We start from the raw sequence: 26,253 nt of genomic DNA on the forward strand, positions 1-26,253 counted from the left end.
GAAGAAATGAGAGTGCATCTTATTCCCGCGGTTGGCCTTTTTGCAGTAGCACTCATGGATTTGCTCTCATGTTCCACACTTAAAGTTCCTACCAAGATGCCAGCAGGCTCCTTAATGGAGCTATTAGTCTTTGGCCGTCCAGCCGGCTGCCCTTGTCGAATCTGTGTGTCCTCTACTGTTCAACAAGGTGACCATTAGCTACACGTCGGTCACTCTCAAGATGGGTGTCTCGGTCGGTCTTCCTCTGCCCTTCTGTTGAGAAGGACAAATGTCGCCCTATGACAGAAAGAAATTTGAATATACATCCTAGTTTCAGATGAATAATGGGCATTGTTGATCCAGTGGATAGGACAATCGGGTGCACCTGTCATTAGTGGCTATTATCCTGATTGTGATTGCTCTCTCTTTCCCTCGTTCTCCTGTCCGTGTGTCAATAACAGGTCTTCATCAGTGGGTCACAAACATGTCCACTGTCCCCTGCTGCCTAATCGAGTTTGAGATGGCTCCCCATACACAGTGATCAACGGCTGCAATTCCTTTTTTTTGGTCGAGGCACATGTGTCATTTTAGTGTTTCTGTGACGCACAAATGACACTCGTGTCATTAACAAGGTTTCATATGTAGATTAAGTGATTAATCGAGCTTAAAAGGCAAACTTGAATCACACTGTTATTACTGTACGGCACATTTAATGCCAAGATCAGCCCACCACCTGGCTCTGCTCATGTTGACTTCATTGAACAGCAGCTATTTCTTTTTTTTCACCCATATTGATTGGCTGAGCTCCTGATATGAAAACTACCAGAGCAGCCATTTGATACGAGAGCCAGTAGCCATCATTGGTTAATGCTATGAGCGTTACGATATCTAGTTTGATAGCAAAAAGGCAGAGCTAACTTCATCAATAGAAGTTACATACAACGTGACTAATAAGGGTGTTTCAGTAGCTGTGAATGTCCTGCAGACCCAAGTGTCCTATAGAGTCGGCTTTGTGTGGAGCAACAGACGAGCCATAAAGCTAAAAATAAATAGTTCATGGATGAGACGGTAGCAAATATCACCTAGGGAGAATCGATGCCCTGCGCTGAAGCTGCCCGCATGAAAGGCTCTGACACTTTAAGAGCCATGCTGATGATTAACTCCTTATGTTAACAACATAAAAAAAAACCTTTGATTTGAATACTTTTTCCAAATGTAAAACGCTAGCTGCGTTGCCAAGGACATAGGCAGATTGTGAATACCTTTAATAAATATATGACAAGCGACAGTAATAGTTTTTATTGCTGTAGTTACAATTCTGCCTTTTTAAGTCTGTTTCGTAAATTGTCATTACAGCTCTGGATCTGATCTCTGACTGTGACTTTGAGGACAGGATATTTATCAAGCTGACATGCTGCTGTTCACGTCTCCCTTTACAGAGCTGACGAGATGACGGGTTACGAAGAAGCAATTGTTAACGACACAGTTATGAGCAGACGTTTGACATGGGACACAGACCTGTCACCACATCCCACCTGTACCTTTCTTTTGTCATTCCCCCAAATGAAGGAAGAGAAGAAAAAATACATTCATAACTTTGAACATGTTTCATTAATCCTATGATTTTTTCATTTATACAAATGAAACTCATAACAACATAGTAATTTAGCCTTTTTAATAGGCCCAGACTTAACTTCCATTACGCTCCCCTTAGATTCATTAAGGATAGTTTTAATGATAGAGGTTTTTGAGAAATACAATTTTTCTTTGAAGTGTTAGCTGCATAACTTAATTTGACTTCTTCTCAATATTATAAACGATAACAGAAGATGATGAATGCTCCCTGAAAAGCTGTAGCTAACGACAATCTACCATCTACTGCACAAACTAACATGCATGTCCATTTTTTCATAAGTGGAACACCAGGTCTGTGAACCATTTGTTTTTAGTCATTCTTAAATACTGGGTAATAGCATCTGTGGTTTGTCTCACATTTCCAAAATGACTGGAATTTGGCAGATTTGTGTACTACATCGGAGACATGTTTCTGTCTTTATCCCACACAGACAAGAAAGGTCTGTATCACTAGCGACAAATTCTGTTCATTTTTCAAGCCGACAGCCACAAGCTCTGTCCGTGCCTTCCCGGCCTTGGTTGCCGTGCAACTTTCGTTGAACTCTATCTCAACTTTGATCGAATTATTGAATTAAATCTGGCCTGATGAACAAGTTATAGAGGTATCAAATAGCATTTTGAAATATGAAGTACTCCTTTCTAATTTGATTTGTTCCCAGAAACTGATCAAATTAACATTTAATCTAGCAGGACAATTTAATCAGCCCAACAAACTGCTGTTATTGTGTATCTCCACTTTGACCCTTCGAGGAGATCCGTCTGTTAACCGGGCAAAAATAGACGTCACAAGTAACAGCCAATCAGTATGTTGTTTTTCCCTTGTCACACTGATGAAAAATTAAAGTTCTTTTGTTTTTAAGAGACGTAGTCAGTGCCTGTGTTTGAGGGGTAAAGAAAGGTCCTCAACTATATTAAATAACTACATGGTAAAACCTTCGTTTTTATTTATTTATTTACCCCTGTGTGAATAAAATACTGTTTTCCATTTAATTAAGAATTGTTTTGTTAATTAAAACTTTGTAAATAGTTGCAAAAAGTTTTCAATAAAGAAGTTTGAATAGATTGGCGCAGGAAGAGGACCAACCAGCATGGTCCTATTAACCCGGAGCTACTGTAAACTACTTAATGTTTTCTTTTAGCAAAATGCCCTGATTAAATGTGGGTTTCCTCTGGTTAACAGTTACCTATTGCATTTATCTTGGGCTTTTATTTTGAAATGTAATAACAGCCTTTTTGTCAAAGTTAAACGGAGCAATTGAGTTTGCCCTCTTGGTTCGGACTACCATCATCATCATCATCATCTATGGTGTAGATCTACTAAATGTGTAACCTCTGTCAGTGATCTAGTATCTCAGTCAGCCCTGCACAGCCTGCCTACCCGTCCATGCTGCCCAATGCGTCACCACCCTGCCTTGTTCATTGTAGTCCACACAAAAATGTTCACATTGCTGAGTCATGGAGACTGTATGCCAGACTGACCTCAGATCACATTAGTGTGTTCCCCCAGAGACAAGGGCATCCAAACCCATTGCAGTCCGCAACCTCCCCACCCCTAGCAGGTCTACCTGCTAGTGCCATCCAACCTCTGCAGCTGATCCAGAATGCAGCAGCTCCACTGGTCTTAACCCTCCTTAAAGTCACCCACACTACTCCAGTCCTCCGCTCCCTTCACTGGTCAGCGCTGTCTGGCCTCATCCACTTCAAAACTTTGGTACTTACGTACCATGCTGCTAACAGATCGGGTCCAGTCTACATCCAGGATATGGTTAAACCTTACATGCCAGCCTGTTCACTCCGCTCGGCATCTGCTATTTGGCTTGTAGCTCCGTCACTGCAAGCTAAAGACGTTTGCTGTCCTGGCTCCTCACTGAGGAAATGAGCTCCCCATTGACATGACAGCAGAAAGACACACTAAAAACACATCTTTTCAAACTATACCTTGAATTATAAAAAATATTACAGTTTCATTACATGTTATACTTCCTGATGACTTCTTTGATTTATTATCATTTTTTGTCCTTATTTTAAGTAGCCCTTAAATGGCATTACTTATATCACTTTGTAGTTTGGCTCTAGTTTTGTAAATTGTACTTTCTTGATCCTTGTTGTTATGAGTTTGTACTCATGGTTAATTGTAAATCGCTTGGGATAAAAAATACCAGCTAAATTGAATGTAGCTTGGCCCGTCCTCAGCCCAGTGTTGTCCACCCCACGCTAGTTCAGTCTTCATGATCGAGTCCAGGCTAAAGTGGCAAGAAGAAATGACCCACGATAACAGGAATATTGATCAATGACATTTTTAAGTTTAGAAAACCAAAGCTACTTTTACTTTGGCCCTCCAAGACGCTCCCTTGCCCACTTTGTTTAAATTCCTCAGCGATCAGCATCACAAGACCTTTCAGTCCCAAAAGTTGAGCTCTGCTCTCAAGTCCAAAACAAGTGATGGCTGTCACTGTGCTTTCACAGTGACTAGTCTGCTGGATTTCTGCCTTCATTAGCTAGCTTTGTATCACATGGTCAGTAACACTCAGAGTTTTCTCTAAGACGTATCAATGTTGTTGTTATTCCTCTGGCTGCCTGTAGTGGATTGGGGCGCTTGCCTGAATCCATTCTTTAGTTGTTGTTTTTTAACCATTTAAATAACCGTTATTATAACATTAATTATTGGAGGTACAGCCTAACATTCTGCTAAAATTGAAATATCAGGATTTTTTTTTGTCAAATGCAATACACAGCCAACATGAGTGAAGAGTCTTCTGCAGGGTTTTTTTAATCCAGTGATTACCGTCTTTTTTATTTATTTTGTTTCACTTTTCCAGTGTGACATGTAGGTTGGAAATGTACTCGCCCCAATGCAGTTTTTAATTGCCTTAAACAACTTCTTGTTCCTGCTTCACCAAATTGTCATACGCCTGAGAGGAAACGCGCTACATATTTAATTTCAATTTCAAACATGGATTTCTTTTCAATGTAAAATCTGAGTTGTGTCGGAATGACAAGTTTGTTTAGGAAAAAACTACCACCTAACACTCGGTCTTGGCCTGGCTTTATTTGACCACAAGCCAGTCCACAGCTACATTGTTCCTGTCCCTGGCCTTGGCCCCTCTCTCCGAACGCCTCGCTCTATTCCATCATCAGAAGGTGCTCGAGCAAACAGGCTAAACAGCACACTTTTAATATTTCAGCCAATGAGTGCTTGATTTGCTCCCCTCCTGGAGCCACAGATTTGGGGGACGATGCCATGTTGTTCTCGCTAAATCAAGCTCACTTTTTAAAATATTTTAAATATTTGAAGTATGAATTTGTCAGTGCTGTTTCAAACTAAATATTAGTCCATGTCACTCCATGTGTCTGTTTCTGAGTTTATGGAGTCGGTTACAGTGAAAACAGTCACTGGCTGCAGGCAGAGTCGGAGTTGCTGTATGTTCTGCTTCTTTCCTCGTGGTTGTCATGTGTCTACGTGACCGTGATCATGTCATGTGTGACTACCTGGTGTACAATGATTCTGTGTTACTAATGTTCCAGCTCGTCTTTTCTCCGTTCCCCTTACTTTACCACCTGTCTCCGTCCGTCTGTCTGGTGGAAGAATATCTTCCTGGAAACAATCTGTCATGTGAAGAATTTAGAGACTCTTGTTCCATGTTTTTGTGCAACTGTTTACACACACACAGAAAAGTTGCACACACACATACTGAGAAGCATTGAGGCATTCACATGACTGTTTACACTAAAACACACAGTGCCATTATCCTGTCCTAATTATACACATCTCAGGGTATGTCCTGTCTGTCTCTGGTTTCCTCTTTTGTCGCACAAGTAGGTGCACAAACGTTTCTGTAACAGATCTGAAAAAAATGTGAAATAGAAGGCTAGTATAAGGTTAGCAGTATTGCAATTGGATCAGTGAATATCAGATGGACAAACAAATCATAGTGTAAAACTATTCAATCCCACTACAGCAGAGGGCCTAAAATATTTAAAAGCCCAACCTGTGGAGGCTAAATGTGTTATTTACATTTTTAAATTAGAATTACTAACATTATTAATTGAATGGTTCTAGTATTAATCAATAATGAAATCAATCGGTTCATAGTTGGACTTAAGGCCTTAGGCATGCAAGAGTCTGACTTGCGCTGTGGCTCAGTAGTGAGGAGGGTCAGCCTTCAATCAGAGGTTCGGTGGTTCTAGAGCCCATGTCGATGTGTTCTTGGGCAAGACAATTTACCACAAATTGCTCCCATAGCTGTGCCTGCGCTGTACGATTGTTAGTTACTCCTGATGGCAAGGTGGCACTTTAGCCACTGCCATCAATGTGTGAATGGGTGAATGATGACACGCAGTGTTAAAGCGCTTTGAGTGGATGAAAAACTAGAAAACCGCTCTACAAGTACATGTCCATTTAACACTTACATTAAACTGGGGGAAAAACTATCTTGTGTGTTTCACAAGATAACACAAAACTGCTGCTGACATTCATGTCAGTTCATATTTCTGCCAGCAATCATTGCCTCCCGTGAGAATCTATTCCTGGTCAACATCTGACAGCCTCGCTTTGCATCACATCCCAAAATCTAACCTGCAAAAATCAAACATTCAACTTATAATTGTACAGCTTTTTTTTTCAGCTTTTTTTCTCTCTCTCTCTCTCTCTCTCTCTCTCTCTCTCTCTCTCTCTCTCTCTCTCTCTCTCTCTCTCTAGATATATATATATATATATATATATATATATATATATATATATATATATATATATATATATATATACACACACACACACACATCTTTCAAGTCGTCTTCCCTCTCCAGCTTAATGAAAATACCCTGAACCATCGAGTGTGATACATTTTGTGTCCTCTCTCTTGTTTTGTGCTCCAGGTGGAATCGCGGGACACGCTGAACAGCATTGCGCTCAAGTTTGACACCACACCCAACGAACTGGTTCAGCTGAACAAGCTGTTCTCCAGAGCAGTGGTGCCTGGCCAGGTGTGAACCGCCGTGCACGCCTTCTCTGATATATTCAGCTGCATCACCTCATCACCGTCGTCCAGAAACCTCACATTCACACCTTCTATCGAACCGGTCACTTGTCTTGATCTCACCATCACAAAACGTTTTCCACAGTGCATGTGGGGATCTCGGTGGAGAAATTGGACACAGAAGTTATTTTGGGACCGTCACATGCTGCATGTGTTTATCCCTCGACTCTCTCAGAGGAACTTGCTGACTCACTGTTCACATCCCTACTATCTGCATGCCCACTTATTTGCCTGCTAATTACAGTGTAATTTGTCCCATTAGGATGCAATTTGTTGTAAAGGACCAATTTTGTTTCTAAAAAGGTATAATAATATATGTGTGCTTTAATTGTCCCAAAGATGCTTTAGGTCCGGCAACATAACGTGAAACATCCCATCTCTAGCCCACCAAACACACTGCCAGCCTCCCAGGCATTTCATCCGACATCTTTTAGATCTCCCCAATTTAAAAGTGCAGTGACATAATTATACTTTGACTGTACTTCTTGGCGTCAAATTTAAATCTAGACAATGGGGACAAACTACACATGCCAATCCCGTTTCCATCCCCCATCTCAGCCGAGTCGAGTTGCGTCCAAACGGTGATGTACGGAGAGCACTTTCGGAACCATCAGCTCCCCTCTCCTTACGAGGCTCAAGTTAAAGTTAAACCACAACGTAAACTGCAAATTTCCAGAGTTGAATCGAGATTGATTTCATCTCTTAACTTAGTATCAAATGTAGTATAATGTAACGGTCTAATACTGGTTGAAATAAATATTGTACAGGTTGTACTGGAATAAACAAGTCACATTAAGTATTTAAAAAATAAATTAAATGAAACACTTAAGAGAGGGCCTCTTTAAGTGATTAATTTCATTTTCTTTAGTAACATAAATTAGCATAATGACTGTAAACGGCTAGCATGGCTCTGTCAACCATAAAGTATAGATACAGGGGGCATAGAAGTCCCTCCCAAACCAGAGGGAAAAATAATGCATGGCCCTCCTTCTTCTCACTTTGCCAACAAAGCCAACTACTGTAGCTTGCTAATGCAGAGTGAATACTATCTTGCCAACCTCATCTTTATTATTGAAATCCCTATTCCCTATATTGAAAATCCTTTGACATGCTAACATGTTCCACTAGTTATCTGCAAGCATTTTGTTTAATGTTGATTTTGAAATGCTCTTCAGAAGATTTTTTTTTTAATGTTTTTTTTCTTTTCGGGACAGAGCCAGACTGCTATGTGTGTCGCACTGTTTTCAGTCTTTTAGCTAAGCTAACTGTCTCCTAGCTGCAGCTTCATACTAAACGAACAGCTATGAGAGTGGTTTTGATCTTCTTTGATCTACTCAGTAGGAGAGCAAATAAGTATGATTCCTAAAGGTCAAACTATTTATTAAACAGCTTGCATTTAACCTTCTGTGTCACTACATTGTGCAACAGATGGAGCAACAGACATATGTTAGTATGTTCATTGCAAAACACAAATCCACACATACCATCAATATGGAGATGGAGCTGACACAATTAACTTTTCTGGACCAAATTATTATTATTATTATTATTATTATTATTATTATATAGATATAGAGTTACTACTATTCTTAATTAATTAATCCACATGTTAATAAATAATAATCTAATTTTAATAATATCTTCTGTCCTATATAGAAATACATTAATTATAAGCATGATTTGTGTTTTAACTACATGAAAACGATCAGTTCCCATCACTAACAATTCTGACACATTGACTTACCATCATAACTACTTTTCCTGCCTCTGTTCATCCCAGTCAGTCACATTAAGCTATTCATTTATGTTATTTGTCTTGCTTTGTGGTTTGGTGTGTGTGCATATATGTGAGCATGACATTCTCTTTTATCTCTCCCTGTGTGTGCGTGTGTGTAATGTGTGTTTGCACAAAGACTCCGCCTGTGTAAATACAGAAATGGATTGTGTTTGCAGGTTCTCTACGTTCCTGATCCTGAGTACGTCTCCAGTGTCGGAAGCTCCCCCTCCCTCAGTCCTATCAGCCCCCTGTCTCCCACCTCCTCAGAAGCAGATTTAGAGAAGGTGACGGTATGTTGACCACACCTCCGATCTCACACACTTATAAAAAAAGGTGTTAACCGAACAACTACCATCCAATTTATGGGTAGAATAAAGAACTGTATGACATATTTACCAATATAACAGATGTAAAATCTTGATACAAAACGTTGGTGAATGATGGTAAAATGATGGTAGATTATGGTGTCGTCCACTCCCACATCAAGCTGGTATGCAAATTGCAGATGGTTAAGCGACGATTTCACCTGCGGTCGGAGGTGGGCCAAGACCAGCCTCTACAGCACCTTCATCACATGGGAGGCGAGCGTTTGTAGTCATTGAGGCCAGATGGAATTCACCGGAGGCAGGTTGTAGAGTTGCTGCAGGACACCAGACAGCTTGATGGTGCAGGTCTTTAGGACCCTGGGGCTGATGCCCTCAGGTCCCTTAGCTTTGCCTTGGTGGAGTTTCTCCAGCTGTCTTCTCACCTGGTCAGTCGTCATGGATATAGGGTGGAAGAACCCTTTGGTGTTGAAGGTTCTGTGTTTTGTGCAGCTCACCAGGGGGGACATGGGATGGTGGTACATATATACATTTTTAAATGTCCAGGACCTTGATCTTGTGTGGTATCTGCTTCATGTTCACATTAACCTGTGGAGGCAGGAGCAGATGTCCAGAGGCAACATTCTGTTTGAAAACTAGCTGCTAACAGCAATTTTGTTTTTTTATTAATCGTTGTAGTTTCTTTACATGATTATTTATGATGATGATGCCATGATATGTGGCATTTACTAGTGCGGCCAGCTGTATTTAACACCTCACATCAACTGATCACACTGTGTGTGTGTGTGTGTGTGTGTGTGTGTGTGTGTGTGTGTGTGTGTGTGTGTGTGTGTGTGTGTGTGTGTGTGTGTGTGTGTGTGTGTGTGTGTGTGTGTGTGTGTGTGTGTGTGTGTGTGTGATCCCTTTTAATTCAAAAGTGGTATTCCTGCTGTGGTGGCCAAGATGATTGCCACAATGTGCATTGTTTTATACCACATGTTTCGGACTTGTCCCTCTCGGCTTAATTTCGTGTCGCATAAGAAACAGAAACAAGCTGCTGGTTGGAGGCCTGCTGTTTGTGACCGCAGTGGCTTTAGGTCAGTCAGCCAAATGCCTCCTGCTCCTCACAGCTTTTAAGACCAGCACTGTGAGCCATCTCCCTCGGCTACTGTGTCTGCAGCATCTGAATGAGCCAATCACTGAGCACTGCAGGAAGCCCAGTGGTCCCTTAAGAAATATGACTGTTTGCTGGTCTCCATGGAAACTGACTTCTTGTTTTGCCGCTTTTGTGAGGAAAATGGATATCTGTCCTACTCTGCCCTGCCCTGACCCCCCCCCCACCCCACCCCACCCCAGTTGCTAAAAGAAAGGGCCCCCATTCATTTACTGCTTATCTATTTGGGTCACGCCAGCGAGAACGAGAGAGCGCGCTCCGCGGCTCTCTCGACGGGTGAGGATCAGAGAGAAAGGGCCGTGACTGCAGTGAAATTAAGCCCTTAAAAGTGATGCCGTGTCTGATATTTAGAACAACTAATGAACGGAGCAGCTCGCTCTCCCCGACGAGCAGCCAGGCAGCAATTATTCCAGGCAGAGGAAGTGTGCTTGGAAGGCAGAAGGGAGGGAACATTACCTCACCCGATGTGCCAACTCCGTATGTGTTTGTGGAGGCGGTGTGTGTGTGTGTGTGTGTGTGTGTGTGTGTGTGTGTGTGTGTGTGTGTGTGTGTGTGTGTGTGTGTGTGTGTGTGTGTGTGTGTGTGTGTGTGTGTGTGTGTGTGTGTGTGTGTGTGTGCGCCTGTCAACGCTGCGTGTTTGTGTGCGCGTGCCTGCACACTCCTATCCCCTTCTCATCCTGTGTGTGTGTGAGAGATAATCTTATGGAAGCAATCAGCATCCAGGTGCTGTTTGATTTTTAAACCACAGGAAAGGACCTTAATAACTCGCAAGGCTTCTTTTTTTGTTTTTTTACTCTCCAGAATCCCCGGCATCTTTTAATTACAAGCCAATTTCGGTGCTCTGCACACGCGTCCCAATGAGGGTATTATCTAAATAAATGGTTCTGGGAGGTAGATAGTAATAGCAGTGAGTAGCTAGTGTAACCCTGATGAGGATGGGTGCTCTGAAGAGAGAGACTACTTTCAGATGCTTCTCTTTCTAACTTTTGGATAAAGAGAGTTAGATCTGGTGCCAGGTGTTTCAAAATCCCATTAGATGTTCAAATAGATTGTTAAATAATCCAAACCATTAAAAAAGATGTTTTGTCAATGCAGAGTAATTTGTGTGGCTATTCATTGAAATTAAAACTGAAATCATAAAAAAAAATGTAATCGAAGCCCTGCTAGCGCTCACTCTCGCACACTTCTATGCTTTAAGTTTTCCATAGAAATAAAGTCTGGTATGGATGTCGCATAGAGAGGCCTTAACATTCAATGAAATGTGTCTGATGTGTCAATTAAACAACAATATCTGGCCTAAGTTTGCTCGCATTAGCTAACACTGGCCACCATATAAACTCCTGGTCACATTAGATCATGTACGATGGAGGCAGCAAAACCCAGTGTTTTGAATTGAGTAAGAATACGTTTTAGTTTGTTTTTCGCATTCAGATCCTTGTTTATTAAAGGAAATGTGTTTGTTTTTCCTTCAAAAGTTAGATCCCCAGCAGAATTACATTCATCACACTGTGCAGACGCCTTGAAGAAGATGCTAAGCTTTTCAATGTTGGAACAATTAAAAAACACATTGACTTGGGCTAAACGCTGCCTAGTATAAATTGAAAATGTGTGTACGGGAGGGGACAAATAGAGGGGTTTATTTTGCCAGGGGTGTCAAATCTAAAGTCCCCTACAAAATAATCTAAGTGCATTATTTGCTTTGATGCACTTTCTACCCAAGACTGGCCATGCTTTAGTCAGCATGGTAAAAGTTTTTTGCCATGCAGCCACGTTGTTCAGCGTTGCTGTGGGAGAGCTAAAGGCTAGATAAGGCAGCTCTGCAGTGTCTTCATGTTCTCGCTCTGCCTGCTGGCCCGCCGGCATTGGCAGCAAAAAGTAACACATCTTGCAGGCATGGATCGTTGGCTGGCTGTCTGGATGACTGTGTGCGCGTGCATGCATGTGCACGTGCATGCATGAGGAGCTGGCTGACTTTCCGGCTGGCGGTCTTGCTGTCGTTGGATTATTTGGCAGCCACTAGCTCGCTGGCGTACTTGCTCTCTGGTCATCCGTGTGGGCAGGCACGTCCTCTTTGTCCTACCCAGACCTTCCTTGTACTCATACTGACACACACACACACACACACACACTCTCTTACTCACCGCCAATAGTGTGACCTTCCCTGTCTCTTCCTCTTTTGGCGCCCCTTATTTGCCTCCCTGTGTCCTTCCTTCCTTCCTTCCACTTGGGTGTGACCTAAAATTAGTAATGGAGGAAGTCCAACCAGTTTAGATTAGCTATATATCTGGCACCACATGGCTACCTACGCTTGTGATGATCTCACTCAACTGAACAGGTTTTCCTCTCTAAATGTTCAGCACCTGCTATGTTTTCGTGAGAATCTTCTGTTTAACTTATAAATGACCTTGTCTTGTATAATTTTGGGTTTTTGTTTTGTAAGACAATCAGTAAATAGGCTCATCAGTGTATGAACAACAGCACAGACCGTACTGGAGGACCTCTGGCTCTTGACGTATAATAAATCCCAACCATTGTGTGCTTCCTCTTGCAGAACACTGCCATGCCCACATGGTGGAGCTATGGATTGATTTTTGATTGCATCATGTGTCACTGACAAGGTCAAAGCCGGGTGGCACCTGCAGACTTCCCCTCCGAAATCTTTGTCAGTGAATCAAGAGAAAAAAAACGACAAATGTTCCATTGAAGAGACATTTTGTTAGGGGATGGTGTCTTTTTAATCTATATGAACGACCACAGAATGTCTTTTATTGATATATTACCTCTCATTTTGTCCTCAATCACCACAGTAGGAGGGAGGCCACATTTTACAGGAGCAACGGTCTTTCTCTAGATTTTTTTTAACTGAGACTAAAAAGATATTGATTTCTATAACCACAACTGTCATCGAACCCTGCTACACACATCTCCTGTCCCCAGCATCGGTGTCACCCCCTCCCACTTCTTCCTTACAGCTTCCCATAGAGTAGATAATTGTGATGCCCCTTTTTCTCACCTCGGCCATTCTCTTCCTGTATGTCCATTTCAGTACTCTTCCATTCCTACTTTCCTCCGCCCTTCCTCATCTTCACACACACACGCACACACACAAGGGTTACTCACAGTCTAAGGCCAGCTACTCTTTCATCTTTGGATTTCAGTGCTGCCGCCAGTCTACTATGCTGCACTCTGCTCTTTCTTTCCCTTTGATGTCACGCACACACTGAGAAATCCTGTTTCCAAGACTGACTGGAATCTGGTTACTTCAGGACATTGACGAGATGTGGCTCACCTCAAACAAGGTCAAATAAAGTCAGTTTGTCTTCATTATGGGATTTTTCAGTGAGGTTGTGCTTTTTCTTTACTACCATCACTGTGGACTGTTGCCTTACCTAACCTCTACTTACCTTACCGGTCGTCTACTTACCTTGCTTTACCTTTTGCACCTCTCCTTTCTTTACCTTACAAGACTCGAGATGAATGAAAAGCTTATTTTGCTGGGTTCTTCCAACACACAGAATTACAATAAACTTAAGGTAATAAATAAACAGAAATAAGGCACAAAATAAAAACAATACAACAGTATTGCACAAAAATATCACAATAGTCTTTACCTCGCCTGTACTTTCCTTACCGGCCCTTACCTTTCCGCACCTCTCCTTACCGTACCTCTACTTACCTGACCTTACGGTTTCGCTGACGGTTTTGCAGTTTCATTGGAAATTCTGTGCAAAGTTGGAGGTTTATATACAGGCGTAATAATAATAATATGGGCCGGTTTAGCATCATCCCTCACAGTACCACACTCCAGCACAAGCTTAGAAAATATTGTGTGCCAGCGGAGGCCAGCGCAGGACAAACACTGGTCATAAATTAGAGAATGCAAAGAAAGCAGCATCCCTGAAAAGCAGTGTTTGCTTGAAATATGCAAGGTGGCTGTCCTACATTCCACAGAATAAAGAACTTAATTAATCTGGAAGCTGTGTGTGTACCGCTGTACCAAATAGATTCAAACTGTCCGAGTCACACAGAAGTCAGTGCTCACTCTTGGAAGTTTTGGAAAGAATTATTACCTTAACACTATTTTAATACCGGTATGATCTTCCCGTTGGTGGACAGTGTTCCTGTGCTTTTAAAAGTTTCATACCCATGTATAAAACCTGCACTTTATTTTTTTACAACAGTCTATAGCATTGCTTCAAGCTAAACGCTAATGTCTGCATTATGTGTCGTATGGACAGTAGGTAACGTGGGGGAACCACAGGGGAAAGGAGTTGGCAGCTTAATCCGTGTGAGATATGTTTGGAGCTTTCTGATCGGGTGATGATTCTCTGATGTCGCATGATGTGCAAGTTTCTCTCTCAGAATATGAAGGGTGGAAATAAAAGAATTGATATAGCCCTGATCGCCACACCAGCTCCCATGCATGAGCTGTGACCTGGGAAAATTAAACTGCTGAGTCAGTGAGCCATGTTTTGTTTTTTTGACTAAAATTTCATATTATTAGATTGGCAGCTTTTGGCAGCCAATAAAACAGACCAACTTAATCTCATTATTTTTACTGTGTTTCACTCTGAATTCAGACAGTTATCGTCCCATACTGTATAATAACACCATCATTTACAAACGCAACTTTATCTTGGGTAAATAGATGATGCTATTTGTCGTGTATTTCCACAAGGGAGGACACCCGTTGCTGCTCATTTCCACCCAGGTGTGCACGTGGACAACACGTGTGTGTGAACAATGCGTGTCTGTCTCTGTTCCCAGCTGTGTTCCCCCAGCTTTTTTTTTATGAAGGTGGAAATGGCTGCCCCTCTTTTCATATTTAACATTGAAGCGGAAAGGCCAGCTTGAATGAGTCGTTAGGGAAGTGCCTCACAGGGAAGTGAAGCAATAAGTGCAGTTGTGTAGGTGAGGTGTGCTGAGTTTAAGTGGGGAACGAGCACTCGTCTTTGGCAGCTGGCTCTCAGATCTTAAACCCATCAACATATATGCTCTCGAAGATCAGGCATCCTGCTTTTTTTTCTTTTTTGTTTTGAAGATGTTCTTGAAACTTTTTTTTACTTTCACCTCCAATCTCTCTCCTCCTTCTCTCCAGTTCACATTTTTTTGTAGGCCCCTTTCGCCCCTCCTTGGTCACAGAGGCTCGTTTTTGTCAGCAACAGATTGGTCCGACCCCCTCAGCCTTCCCCGGGCCACCAGTGTCTGGGCTGCTTGTGTCGGTGTGGGTCAGTAGCTGCCGGTTGTTTGTTGACTGCGTTGGAAGACGGGGAGGTGTGGGGGTGGGTGTCAGGAGGACAGCAGACAGTTGTTATGGGCTCGGGCTGTCTTCTCGAAGCTCTTCATCGCTCTTCACCGAACTCCTCAGTTGGCTTTCGACGTCCCTCCCCTCACCCGGTCGAAATCCCCCTTGTTGATGACTCCCACACACTTGTCTCTGTCCTGTATTTTCCAGTTTGTTCTTTGTCCTTCTTCCAATTATTCTCTTTTATTGCCTTCAGCTCTCTTCAACTCTTTGTGTTTTTTATTTTTTTTATTTTATTTTCTCCACAGCAAATGTGTGCTTCTGTTGCAGTTGCGTCTCTGTTTTTTGTCTCTATCCGTTTCTCCTCTCCCTCACTTCCTCTCATCTCTCCACCCGGTCTGACTCCTCCATCAGTCATTCGTTGACACAGATTGTCCAGTGTTGTTCAGTCAGCTCTGTCCTACAAATTGTCTCCCCCAGTCCGGGACATTTGTCCCCGTGGATTGTTATTCAAACGGACTTGAGTCAGCCTCTGCCCATGGCTCAGACATCACATGGCAACAGGCCACTGGTAGAAACACCAAACCCACCACACCTCGCGTTTCCAGCCCAGCAAACACGCCATCTGTGGCAGCGTAGCGTGCGTGCGTGAAAATATATAATACAACAACATAGTTGGGACAACACTCGCATTGCCTCTTGGCTGTGGAGCATCTGGCGGATTACAGACACACACATTAATAAGTCATTCTTATTTCTGTGTGTGTCTAAGGGAAATAGTGGTATAGTTGTAATCATTTTCATGTCTGTAAATTTCATTACTTCATTATAAGTGTCATTAACATTAACACCATAGTTATCATTATTCATCTTTTTTAAAAGGTACTATATATTTTCCAGCGCTCAATATACCCACTAAAGCAGGGGTGTCAAACTCGTTTTAGTGAAGGGGCCGCATGCTGCCCATTTTGATCTCAAGTGGGCCGGACCAGAAAAATCACAGCATAATAACGCAGAATTAACGAAAATGTTTCTCTATGTTTAAATCATTGGTGAAGGTTTTTAGATGATAAACTCTATTTTAAGGTCTTTCAACAATTACCTAGAAACATAAAAGACCACAAAGGTTTACATGTCTGTCTTATGAGCAGGGGATCAGAGGTTTGAATCCCAGCTCTGCTAATTTTGTTCTTTAAAAAAAAAAAAAAAGGATTTATTTATTTTTTTGATTGAACACCCTGGCGGGCCGGACTGGACCCCCTAGCGGGCCAGATCCGGCTCGCGGGCCGTATGTTTGACACCCCTGCACTAAAGGATGCATGTATATGTACTGTAGGCACGTTTAGGTATTATTACTAAAGGCTTATTGTAATTTGGATGTGTCCATGTACGTGAAAATTACACCAATCTACACACTTATCGATGTGTGTGTGACCCGCCTTCTAAAAGACTTAACGCATAGACGTAAGTAGTATATGTGCACCCGGGGTGCCCTTCCCCACCCCCAACAGAATCAGGAGGTGATTGGTAGTTGGCTTGTGGGTATCATGGATGGATTACTGCACAGACCCACCGCGACCTCCTCGACCTCTCGTTTTAGTTTGAAGGTCAACCAAACAACCACAAAAGCAAATGTGAAATAAGAACAACATTTATGTTGAACCATTTTGGAGTTTATTAATTACACTGAATAACAATGAAACTATTAATAGTGAACGGTTTGTGAATACAGGGAAACAGGGCTTTCTCGCACATTTAAAAAAAAAAAAAAAAAAAGTATCAATGTGCTCCACAAGTCTGGCTCCTCATTCATCAGGTTCCAAACCCGCTCCTGACTCAAAGCCTATTGAGTCAAAATAACACGAACGAGATTGTGCCAAAAGCACAATAATTCGATCTACGGTCTCGTATGAATGTTTTTCACCTAATTGCTCGTTTGAGGATCAGGCACACAGGAGGCACATTCATTCGGCTTGTTATTGGGTTTCTTCTAACTCGATTGTCCCGCTGTGCAGGAAATATCTGTTTATTTATAGATAATACATTTAGAGACTGAAACGCATTAGTTTGATGAAATGAGACGCAAATTAGTTACACCAAGTATTACCAAGTGAACCAAACTATGCTTGTTCGACAGTGCTTATCATCTCATCATGTAGTTGAATGCGTGTGTGTGTGCGTGTGTGAGAGAAAGTGGAACACAGCTTTTTACAGTTTGGCCTTTGTCAGTTTTAATTCGTCACTTCCTTACATTTAAAGGTCCCATATTGTAGAAAAGGGAGATTTTCACTTTTTTTTAATTAGGTCTAAGTGCTATATAAATACTGTAAAATATCGAAATGCTCAATTCATTTAGAAATACACATATTCCAAAAACTGTCTGTGAGCCGTCAGGATTTCTGTCCAGTGATAAAACTATAAAACTATCTGCCTTTTGTGTACAAAACTATACTATAGTACTAATTGAAAACTGGTGTCACCCCCCCCCCCTCACACCACACTTCTGTCCTATCTCAAGGACTCGGATGGACCCCCCAGAGCAGAAGGCATTCACCCTCCGGTGTTCTCCGCCTTGCGCCATTCCAGAGTGGTGTCATCCGCCGCCGAGGAGGAAGAGGCCCTCACGGAGAAATTCCTCAAGATCAACTGCAAGTACATCACTGGTGGCATGGTAAGACATATAGAAGGCACTCTGTCTGTACCCTGCTGGTCATGTGACATGCAGCCTGCTTCCAACTGCTGAAGTCTAAAAAATGTAATGACGTCAAGAAAAAAAAGGTGGGAGAAAGAAATGGAAAGATTGGAAGTGGTTGTATTGTTATCAAACTGAATATATGATTATACTCAACAGCTGCCATCTGCAGGTCCCGACACGCTTTATATTTCAAAAGGCTTCGCTCTTGATTTGAAAAGAAAAGTATCTGACTTAAAGTGAAAGTCCACATGAAAGCTGTTATTTATTTTTCGTGTTTTTTTTGTTCAGTGTTGTAAACAATCAACATGATCATAGTGCTCCTTCTGAGATTTGGTAGTTTACACCCTTTCCACAATAATACAAGAACAAAGCAGCAAACTTTAGCAGACAATGCCGTCCGTGACGGCCGCTTTCAGTTTTGAAAAATATGCTAATCAGTTGCCGTTGCAGTTGCTAATCTCGTGCCCTCCCATGGTTTTCTCAGCGTGAAATCACTCACCGAGGTAGACGTAAACAAGGCAGTTAGAGGGAAAGTCATCACACTCAAATCTTTCTTCACTGACTTTATAAACATCCATTCCAACTCGTCATTGTTTTTTTTGTTGATTTTAAGAAAACGTAGAACGAGGACAAAATGAGAGCACGGTAACGATGTTGGCGTATCTGAATAACCCTGTAGACCAGCACACGAAGAAGAGCATCTCTCTTGTAGACTGCAGTTTAATTCTGCTGATTAGAGTTAAAGCTGTTCTGCAGCCCCATGAAGTGCTGCAAACTGAGTTATCTAAATTCAGGGTGTCAAAAGGTCTTCAGTACAGTTACATGTTGTATTAAGATCATCTTCACCTCTGTTAAGTACCTTTTTTCTTTTTTGTAGTAGTGGTTTTGACCTTGGTTCTAAAAAGGAAATTTGCAGTTTGCTAGAATAATACAAAAGTAACTTAAATTGTGAAAAAGATGAAAAACTAACAAAACATATTGTCACACACTCACACTGATCCATGTTATTGAAGTACTGCTGATTCACTCCCAGGTACCAAATGAAAGCACTGAAGTGGTCACGGTGCTGGCAGTCAATAACTTCTACTTGATTTAGGACATTTGCGGTCACAAATAGATTCGGCTTCCAGTTGCTTATGTGACAGAGGTGCTTTTGATTACCCTTCGGTGGTCGATGAACATGCTAAGTTGTTCCCTCTTTATGTGTGTTTAAAGTTCTGATGGGTTCAATTTCTTCCTGGCCCATCCCCCTCTTCTCCCATGTGGATCCAGGGTGCGGTGAGCGGGGTTTTGCTGGTGACGCCCAACAACATAATGTTTGACCCCCACCGGATGGACCCTCTTGTTCAGGCCCATGGGTGCGAGGAGTACGGCATCATGTGTCCCCTGGAGGAGGTGCAGTCTGCTGCCATCTGCAAGGAGATCACCGATCCCAAGATCAGAGAGGCTGTGCCAGAGTAAGAAAGAAATGTTGACACATATGGTTGTTGTTGAGTATGTATGGTGAAGACTAACACATGTAGTTATTTCAAATATACAAACCCTGACTTCTGATTGTAATGTACTCCTAAATAGACTCTTATCATTAAACTTCATATCTTTCCCCACAGTTTATTTTAAAATGCCTTTCTCCCACTCTCACCCGCCTAGAAACGCAACAACCTCGCTATCATCAATGTCATTCTCTGGTGCACCCGCTGTCAGATTGCATCAGCAACCAATTTAAAGTTTTTAGTTTAATCCCCCCGCACACCTCCACATACTAAAAATATAAAGGAAACCGCAATTACACCAGGGTTAATGAAGTATGCCTTCACCCCTCCTACGTTCAGATTGCTTACCTCCTTCGTGCATTAGGAAGCAGCCACTTCAGAGGATCCACTTGTGTTTCCTCCCACGATGTTTTGTTTTATTTTTTTGTGCTTGATTTAAATTGTTTTGTATTGTTATTGAAGAACAATCTATGTAAGGGTAAATGGGATCTAATATTCTGAATCTTGTGGAATCCGTTTTTGGGGATCTGAGTGGTTCAGTGTTTCAGCAGTCGAGTGTTGTCCATGGAGCATTTATTGTGTAGGCAAATGATTGGTTTGTGTTCCAGGCCTAGCTGTTTACTCAGCTGTAATCCATTGTCTGTCTGTCTCTCTGTCTGTCTGTAATTATCTTGCAAACTAATGAGAGGTAATAAATTGTTTTTAATTGCGTGAAACACAGAATTTTAGATTTGTTTTTTGTACATACAATTAAATTCAGCACTGTATTTTCCTAACTTTTTGAAATTCACAAATATGTATAAATTAAAAAAAAACATACTGTTATCCAAATATACAGAAAGTGCACATATCAGTTTTATCCATGCTTTTCAAGCCTGACCTCGACAGTTTGGACAATTTGTTGAATAACAGAATGGGAGAAGAAGTAGCGGGTCAATTGTTAAAAATAAACTCAGCAGGGAAATGTATGTATTATGCATCATCACATTTCAACATTGATTGTTGATCATGAATTTGGCTAATGATTGGTTAGAAGTCAACTCAAGTGATTTAGGGTTGCACTTCTAAAAAGATGAGGGATTCACGAAAGGGTGTATGCAGAGACCCTGACTTAGGTCAAGCTCCAAAAGTGTCCCATAATGCAACTAAATAGTTTCTCATTTGCATCCAGGACTAATGAACACCCACATCTTTCCAGACAGACTATTCTGTTTAAAGTCTCAAGTTTTCTCACATATTAGACGGCTCCTCCAGAGCCACGGAGGGCATTCACAGGCTAACTCTAACTGGTGAACCGCTAAATCTCCCGACATGTGAAGCATGTAGAGACATGTCCAAATATTTATCTAGTCTTGATAGAGTTGCAAATGTCTAATTTCTACGCTTTGTTTCCAGTGACCTGGAACCTCTTCCCACTGAGAGACATCCCTCCCAGAAGGAGCCAGAGCAACGCCTTAGAGAGCCTGTGACCGACAGCGGCAACACGGCCCCGCGCAGCACAGAGGGCTCCATCTCCGAAGACGTCTTCACCGAGACGGAGCTGTCCCCTATTCGTGAGGAGGAGCAAGCATCTAACGAGGACCTTCGCCTGGACAAGTCGTCAGGCGCGTCCACGGAGTCCGTACAGACTGTCACCCAGGTGGAGGCCAGCAGTGCCGTGTCCCAGGCCTCAGACGAGGCCCTTTGCGCGGCCAGTCAGCCGGAGAAGAGCACTGCGACAAAAGCAGAGGACAATCCGTCAGTCACTGCAAGAGAAAGCGATACCCAGTCCCCCATGGGATCCAAGCAGCACAGTGTAGAGAAGCCACCTAGCACACCCACCAACAGCAGCACTAGCCAGGCCCAGGGACCCAGCAGCAGCACCTCTCGGCCGGGGTCCCAAAGCTCAGCCACTCCTAGTGCCGCAGACACCATCTCTGTCTCAGCCAGTTTACAGGGGGAAGCCAACGAGGGGACAGACATCCTCAAAACGGACACTATGCAACAGGGCAAGGAGGAAAAGGAGAATGTAGAGCAGACGCTAAAGGACGGCACGCAGAACTCTGCAGAGGGTAAACATTTTTAGATTGTAACAGTTAGAAAATGTGAAACTCAAAGATTGTGAAAAACAGGTAGCAGAAATTTCAGGTGATTCATTTATGTTGTCTTTTAGCTACAACCTCTACATTCATATTCCTCTGAAGGCTATCAAAGCCAGTTCCTCTCCTCTCTCACTGCTTCAGAATCCTGTCTCTCATGTTAGTTCGCGATAACCTTTCTGTTTCCACTCTGCCTTGGTGCTAGTAATTGGGATATAAAGACGAAGGTAAATGGCAGCCTCTCTGTTGTTATCATCCTGGTGGAGCTAGCCAGGCTTTATGGGGCTTCATGCAGCTCTTTGATCTTGGGCTCTGGTGGTCTGGGCCACTCCTCTAGGCGATAAGCTAAAGCCTATCAAACACCACAACGGCACAAACCCAAGTAATGCCCAAAGGCGAAACACGATGGCGATGAAACCCAACATCAAAACACCTTCTGAGACAGCATTCAGAGAGGTGTTATTTACACGTGACATTATTCTCTGGTTTGCTTTCATGTGGATTTAGACAATACTACCTTCCCCCAAAGTGTGGAATAAACCTTTTTTTGGTTCTCATTGCTATGTTTAAGATAAAAGGATCGCACCAGTGACTTTAAGATGTTTTAACCTGTCAACTATGAGTGCCATGCCAAACATTTGGTCCATTCCACGCTGGATGAAATAACAACTCATCTTTCAGTATATACAAAACCATGAGAAATATTTATAACATGTGTTATAACACATATTTTTTTTCAAACATTTATTCATGTGCAATAGTAGTAAGTAAGTTGTCCACCAAATAGAAGAAAGAAAAGAAATGCTCTAATCCATTTATTCTTTTTTTCTTCTTAATTTTATCAGGCGATCTTTCTTGCAGACAATTCCTGACAACTTCAGCAGTTTAAGTTCAAATGGCATTTTAGATTATCTTGAATGCATCAGCAAGTAATTTAAAAAAAAACTGTATTGCCACCAGCAATATCATACAAGTAGCAGAATATTGACCGTGATGGATAACCTCTCTTCAGCAAGATGAGCTAGGAAAACTGTGACTGCCTGTAAGTAAGGTAGACAAAAATACATGCCAGGTGTGCATGAGAAAATGACTGGCAAATCCTATGCAATTAGTGGTTAATTGGCTAACGCATACAAAACCATGGCAGCATTCTTTTAATTAGAGCCAGGGTGGCACAGTTTGTGGCTTGTTATCTGACAGTGGCCTCAGTATGTCGCACTCACTTGTGTCGGTATAACCCACTGTCCACTCTAGACACGTAGTTGTGATTCCAAAAAATAAGATGTCTCTCCCTAAGAAGAAACACACCAAGACAGTTGGAGAGAGTGTGAGAGATTCGCCATTTTCTCCCCGTCAATTATTGTAGCACAGAGGAGCCGGGCTGCACAAGCAGCTCTAATTCACAGGGATCTCAGCAGGGCTGCCCATTATTCTGTGCACATTAGCACAGCCCACACAAGTAACAGCAGCCACCTCAAAAACAAGCTGCATTAATATAGAATTAATGCATTCTGAAAATTAAATTTGTCCCACTGAGCGTGTTGTCGAAGCAGATTATTTTGTCTATCATTATTGCGAGTTATGTTGAGCTGCCCAACCAGGAGCTGACAATATGTGGCAGTGTAATGTTACTGGTGCACTGATGTCATTCAACTCCCTGGGGGCTGCGACCTTATAATAGACTGTTGATAATGTACCACGAGCAGAGGACTCTGTGCCACTATCAATTATAGTGTGCTTCTCCGTTTGTTTCTGTCATCTGCTGCGTTTCTGCCACAAAATGACTAATGCCAGTTGAAGTAGCCAGAGGGTGAAAAACTAGGTCACATGCATAAAGCAAGTATTAGTGGGCGAACACAGTTATGTATTCATACATAGACATTTGAAACAAAACACTTCATGGTTTTTAAAAGCAGGTTGTTTGATCCTTGGGAATTAGGCTGCATTCAGATTGATACCAGTCTTGTGTCTAAAATAATTGCAAAACTGCCAAAGGCCTTAGTCATTAGCATAGCTCTGTCCAAAACTGGCAAGGTCTGCCCCACAACATCTGTAAAGCTCACGCATGGACTTGTTCTATCTTAATAATTTGATCATTACACTCAACAAAAGTGAAAAAGTCTAAGCCGGGCTAACAGTTTCCATTTTGTATGCTAGGCTAAACTGAGCATCATATTTTACCCCATTTATTGCAGCTATTAAACCTTAAAATAACACATTTCTTTGTGACCATGTGATGATTTCCTCTTCCAGCTACAGGGTCTGCGGAGAGGCGGAAGCACCCCTCTCACAAGTTCCTGTGTCTGCGGGTGGGTAAGCCCATGAAGAAGACGTTCATTTCTAACGCCAGCGCCTCCATGCAGCAGTACGCCCAGCAGGGCAAGAAGCACGAGTACTGGTTTGCTGTGCCGCAAGAGAGGTCGGTGCCTCTGCCACACCTTTGAATTCACGCAAATCATTTTTGTGGTATCCTTAATAACTTTAGTGAAACAATGCTGTATGTGATGACGTGAAGCAATATTTAAAATGTGAAAAAAATACTACCAAGCCAAGTACATGATATAATAGCCTCTGATAAGTCCACTTGCAGTGCAACAGCTTTTGTTTTTAATGCAGACAGCTGCAGGGTTCCTTGTGCCATCCTAACATACTCTGAACACACAACACAATATTCGACTGAGTTATCAAGCCATGTCACCTCCAGTCCTTTTTAATATTTGAAACTAATCAAATATGCACTCTTTGTCGGGTCTGACTCCCACTGCGGCTCCTGCCCATCTCCCTGTGCTGCATCTGCCAGACAGCAAAACGATTTATTATTCATTCGCTCTGTAGGGAAAGAGACATTCAGTTTATTTCTGCGCTGGGACACAGACACACACACACACACAAATTCAAAACCCATCCAACAATAAAGCTTGTGTCTTTCCTAGTTCTGCCCACAAAAATTCTCATGAACTTGTTCTGATCTCCGCTGTAATGTTTTGTATCAACTAAAAATAGATACGACTTGTTTGTGTGTTTTCAAGTTGGAGCGCTTTGACTGGATTAACAGTTGCCAAGCAAGCAGCAGTCATAATTACATTAGAGCTCATCTTGCTGGAAGGAGACTCATTTCATGAAAAAGTTGCGTAATATATTTATATGGAGAGTTAATTTAATAAATCAGAGGCCATTCATTACAGGCAAATATTGCTCCATTACAGCTGTAGTTTCATTGTCTGTCTTTTTTTTAAGAGAATGAATACAGAGGACCAAAAATGGTGACGACAAACATGAGGTGGATCTGATCAGTCACTTGTTTAGCCTCGAGTTGCACAGCACCTCTGCTGTTTTTAGTACATTGGTCTGTATGTACTTTTACAGCAGCAGTATGCATAGTGTTCTCTCAGACTGCTAATCACATTTGAATCAAACAAAGAGGCGTGTCCTTTTTAGTTAGTCCCGGTACCATAATTGCTTCTTGGTTATGTGATGTGTTGAGAGTGCAGAACCCTCCTTCCAAACACATACAAACACACACACACACACCTTCATTATTCATTATAAACTTCAGGAGTCTTGTTTGTTACAGGGTTGTTGTCGTCATCTGCAGGTTGCTTAGGTGCAGCAGCATTTCCCACCTGGAAAACAAGTTTGCTGCTCCTGGAGATGGTAGCCCGGGGGCATTGCAGATTCAAAGCTAGTATTTAGAGATGCTGCTTGTACATGTGACTACTCCTATATTTTTAACTTATTGGCACTGCAAGCAGGCTGAGGTGTGTGGGAGGGGTGCTCATAAGCTGTTGGGAATGACAAAACAGCGGCTTTCCTTCAGACGCTGCTAGACTCTCTGGAGCTTGACCTAGATGGGAGGCGACCCGCATGATGCGTCTTTAAGTTTCCTGGCAATGGTGTGGGAAGAAAAGGAGGCCATTGAATGAGCAGTACACAACCATAACACTGAATAAAGCTCAGCATACTGAGTCTGCACAGCTCTGTCGTGTCCAAAGCAGGATGTTACACAAACTGTATTGGTCTTCAACTTTCGTGCGAGTTATATTGTACAATCTTATCATATCCTGAACTGTTTGCAGGGTTCTCATGTAAAGGCAGACACAAGGGGAGAGCAGAGCACGGCAAAATTATAGTCACAATGTTTGAGAGCGACAGGAGATATGGAGCATTAGGCATCTAAAGAGACAAAGGATTTCCCCAGAAGTTGGTGAAGATTGAAATGGAGATAAAGGGAAAGTGCATATGGGACTTTGATTATTTGTGTCCAGAAATACAACTTCAAATTAAGGCTCTGTTTTTGATGTGTAAATAACAAACTATTGGCCAACAACGTCAGCATATGTTAATGTTTTATTTTCAGCTTGTTGGACTGCCACAAAATCAGTGTGAGCAGGTTCAACTAGTTATTATAAGACTATTTGTTCTCAAAGGATTCCCACCACTTAAGCACAAAGTGATAGCTTTTGATAAGAACACACTGTCACACAGCTAAGCAGAAATGAGGAGACAAGTAAAATGTCTTGTTCACCATCTCAGTTGATGTTAGAAAGCTTCCTTAACGGCCATTAGAGCCGTTTGAGAATGCTTTAACGTACACAATATTGATTAATTCTCAGAACTTTTGGGAGTTGATGTGCTAATGGAAGTTGTGTTTCTTCCCCATAGGTCAGACCACCTGTACGTGTTCTTCATGCAGTGGAGCCCGGACATGTACGGTGAGGGGGTCAGGGGGATGGGACAAGAGCCTGGGTTTATGGTTGTCAAGAAGAATGAGGTGTCAGAAACAGCTGAGGATGAGCCAATCACTGACCTCAATGTCAAGGAGTGGGAGGTAAGTTACAC

General features: G+C 42.2%; 1 protein-coding gene across 4 annotated transcripts in view; it reads left to right on the forward strand.

Annotated features, from left to right (window-relative positions):
- The window catches only part of oxr1a (oxidation resistance 1a), a 144,751-nt gene that overhangs the window by 107,089 nt on the left and 11,409 nt on the right, over positions 1–26,253 (forward strand). For all 4 annotated transcript variants that reach the window (XM_068570389.1, XM_068570391.1, XM_068570390.1 and 1 more), the window contains 7 exons: positions 6,490–6,597; positions 8,604–8,717; positions 17,667–17,819; positions 19,116–19,300; positions 20,732–21,387; positions 23,668–23,833; positions 26,077–26,242. In XM_068570389.1, the coding sequence (XP_068426490.1) occupies positions 6,490–6,597; positions 8,604–8,717; positions 17,667–17,819; positions 19,116–19,300; positions 20,732–21,387; positions 23,668–23,833; positions 26,077–26,242 (1,548 nt within the window). The remainder of the gene's footprint in view (positions 1–6,489; positions 6,598–8,603; positions 8,718–17,666; positions 17,820–19,115; positions 19,301–20,731; positions 21,388–23,667; positions 23,834–26,076; positions 26,243–26,253) is intronic.

The sequence above is a fragment of the Clinocottus analis genome, unplaced genomic scaffold (assembly GCF_023055335.1).
Source record: "Clinocottus analis isolate CAN_PGR_092001 unplaced genomic scaffold, fCliAna1.0.p SCAF_9, whole genome shotgun sequence".
In the NCBI taxonomy this organism is placed as follows: Eukaryota; Metazoa; Chordata; class Actinopteri; order Perciformes; family Cottidae; genus Clinocottus; species Clinocottus analis.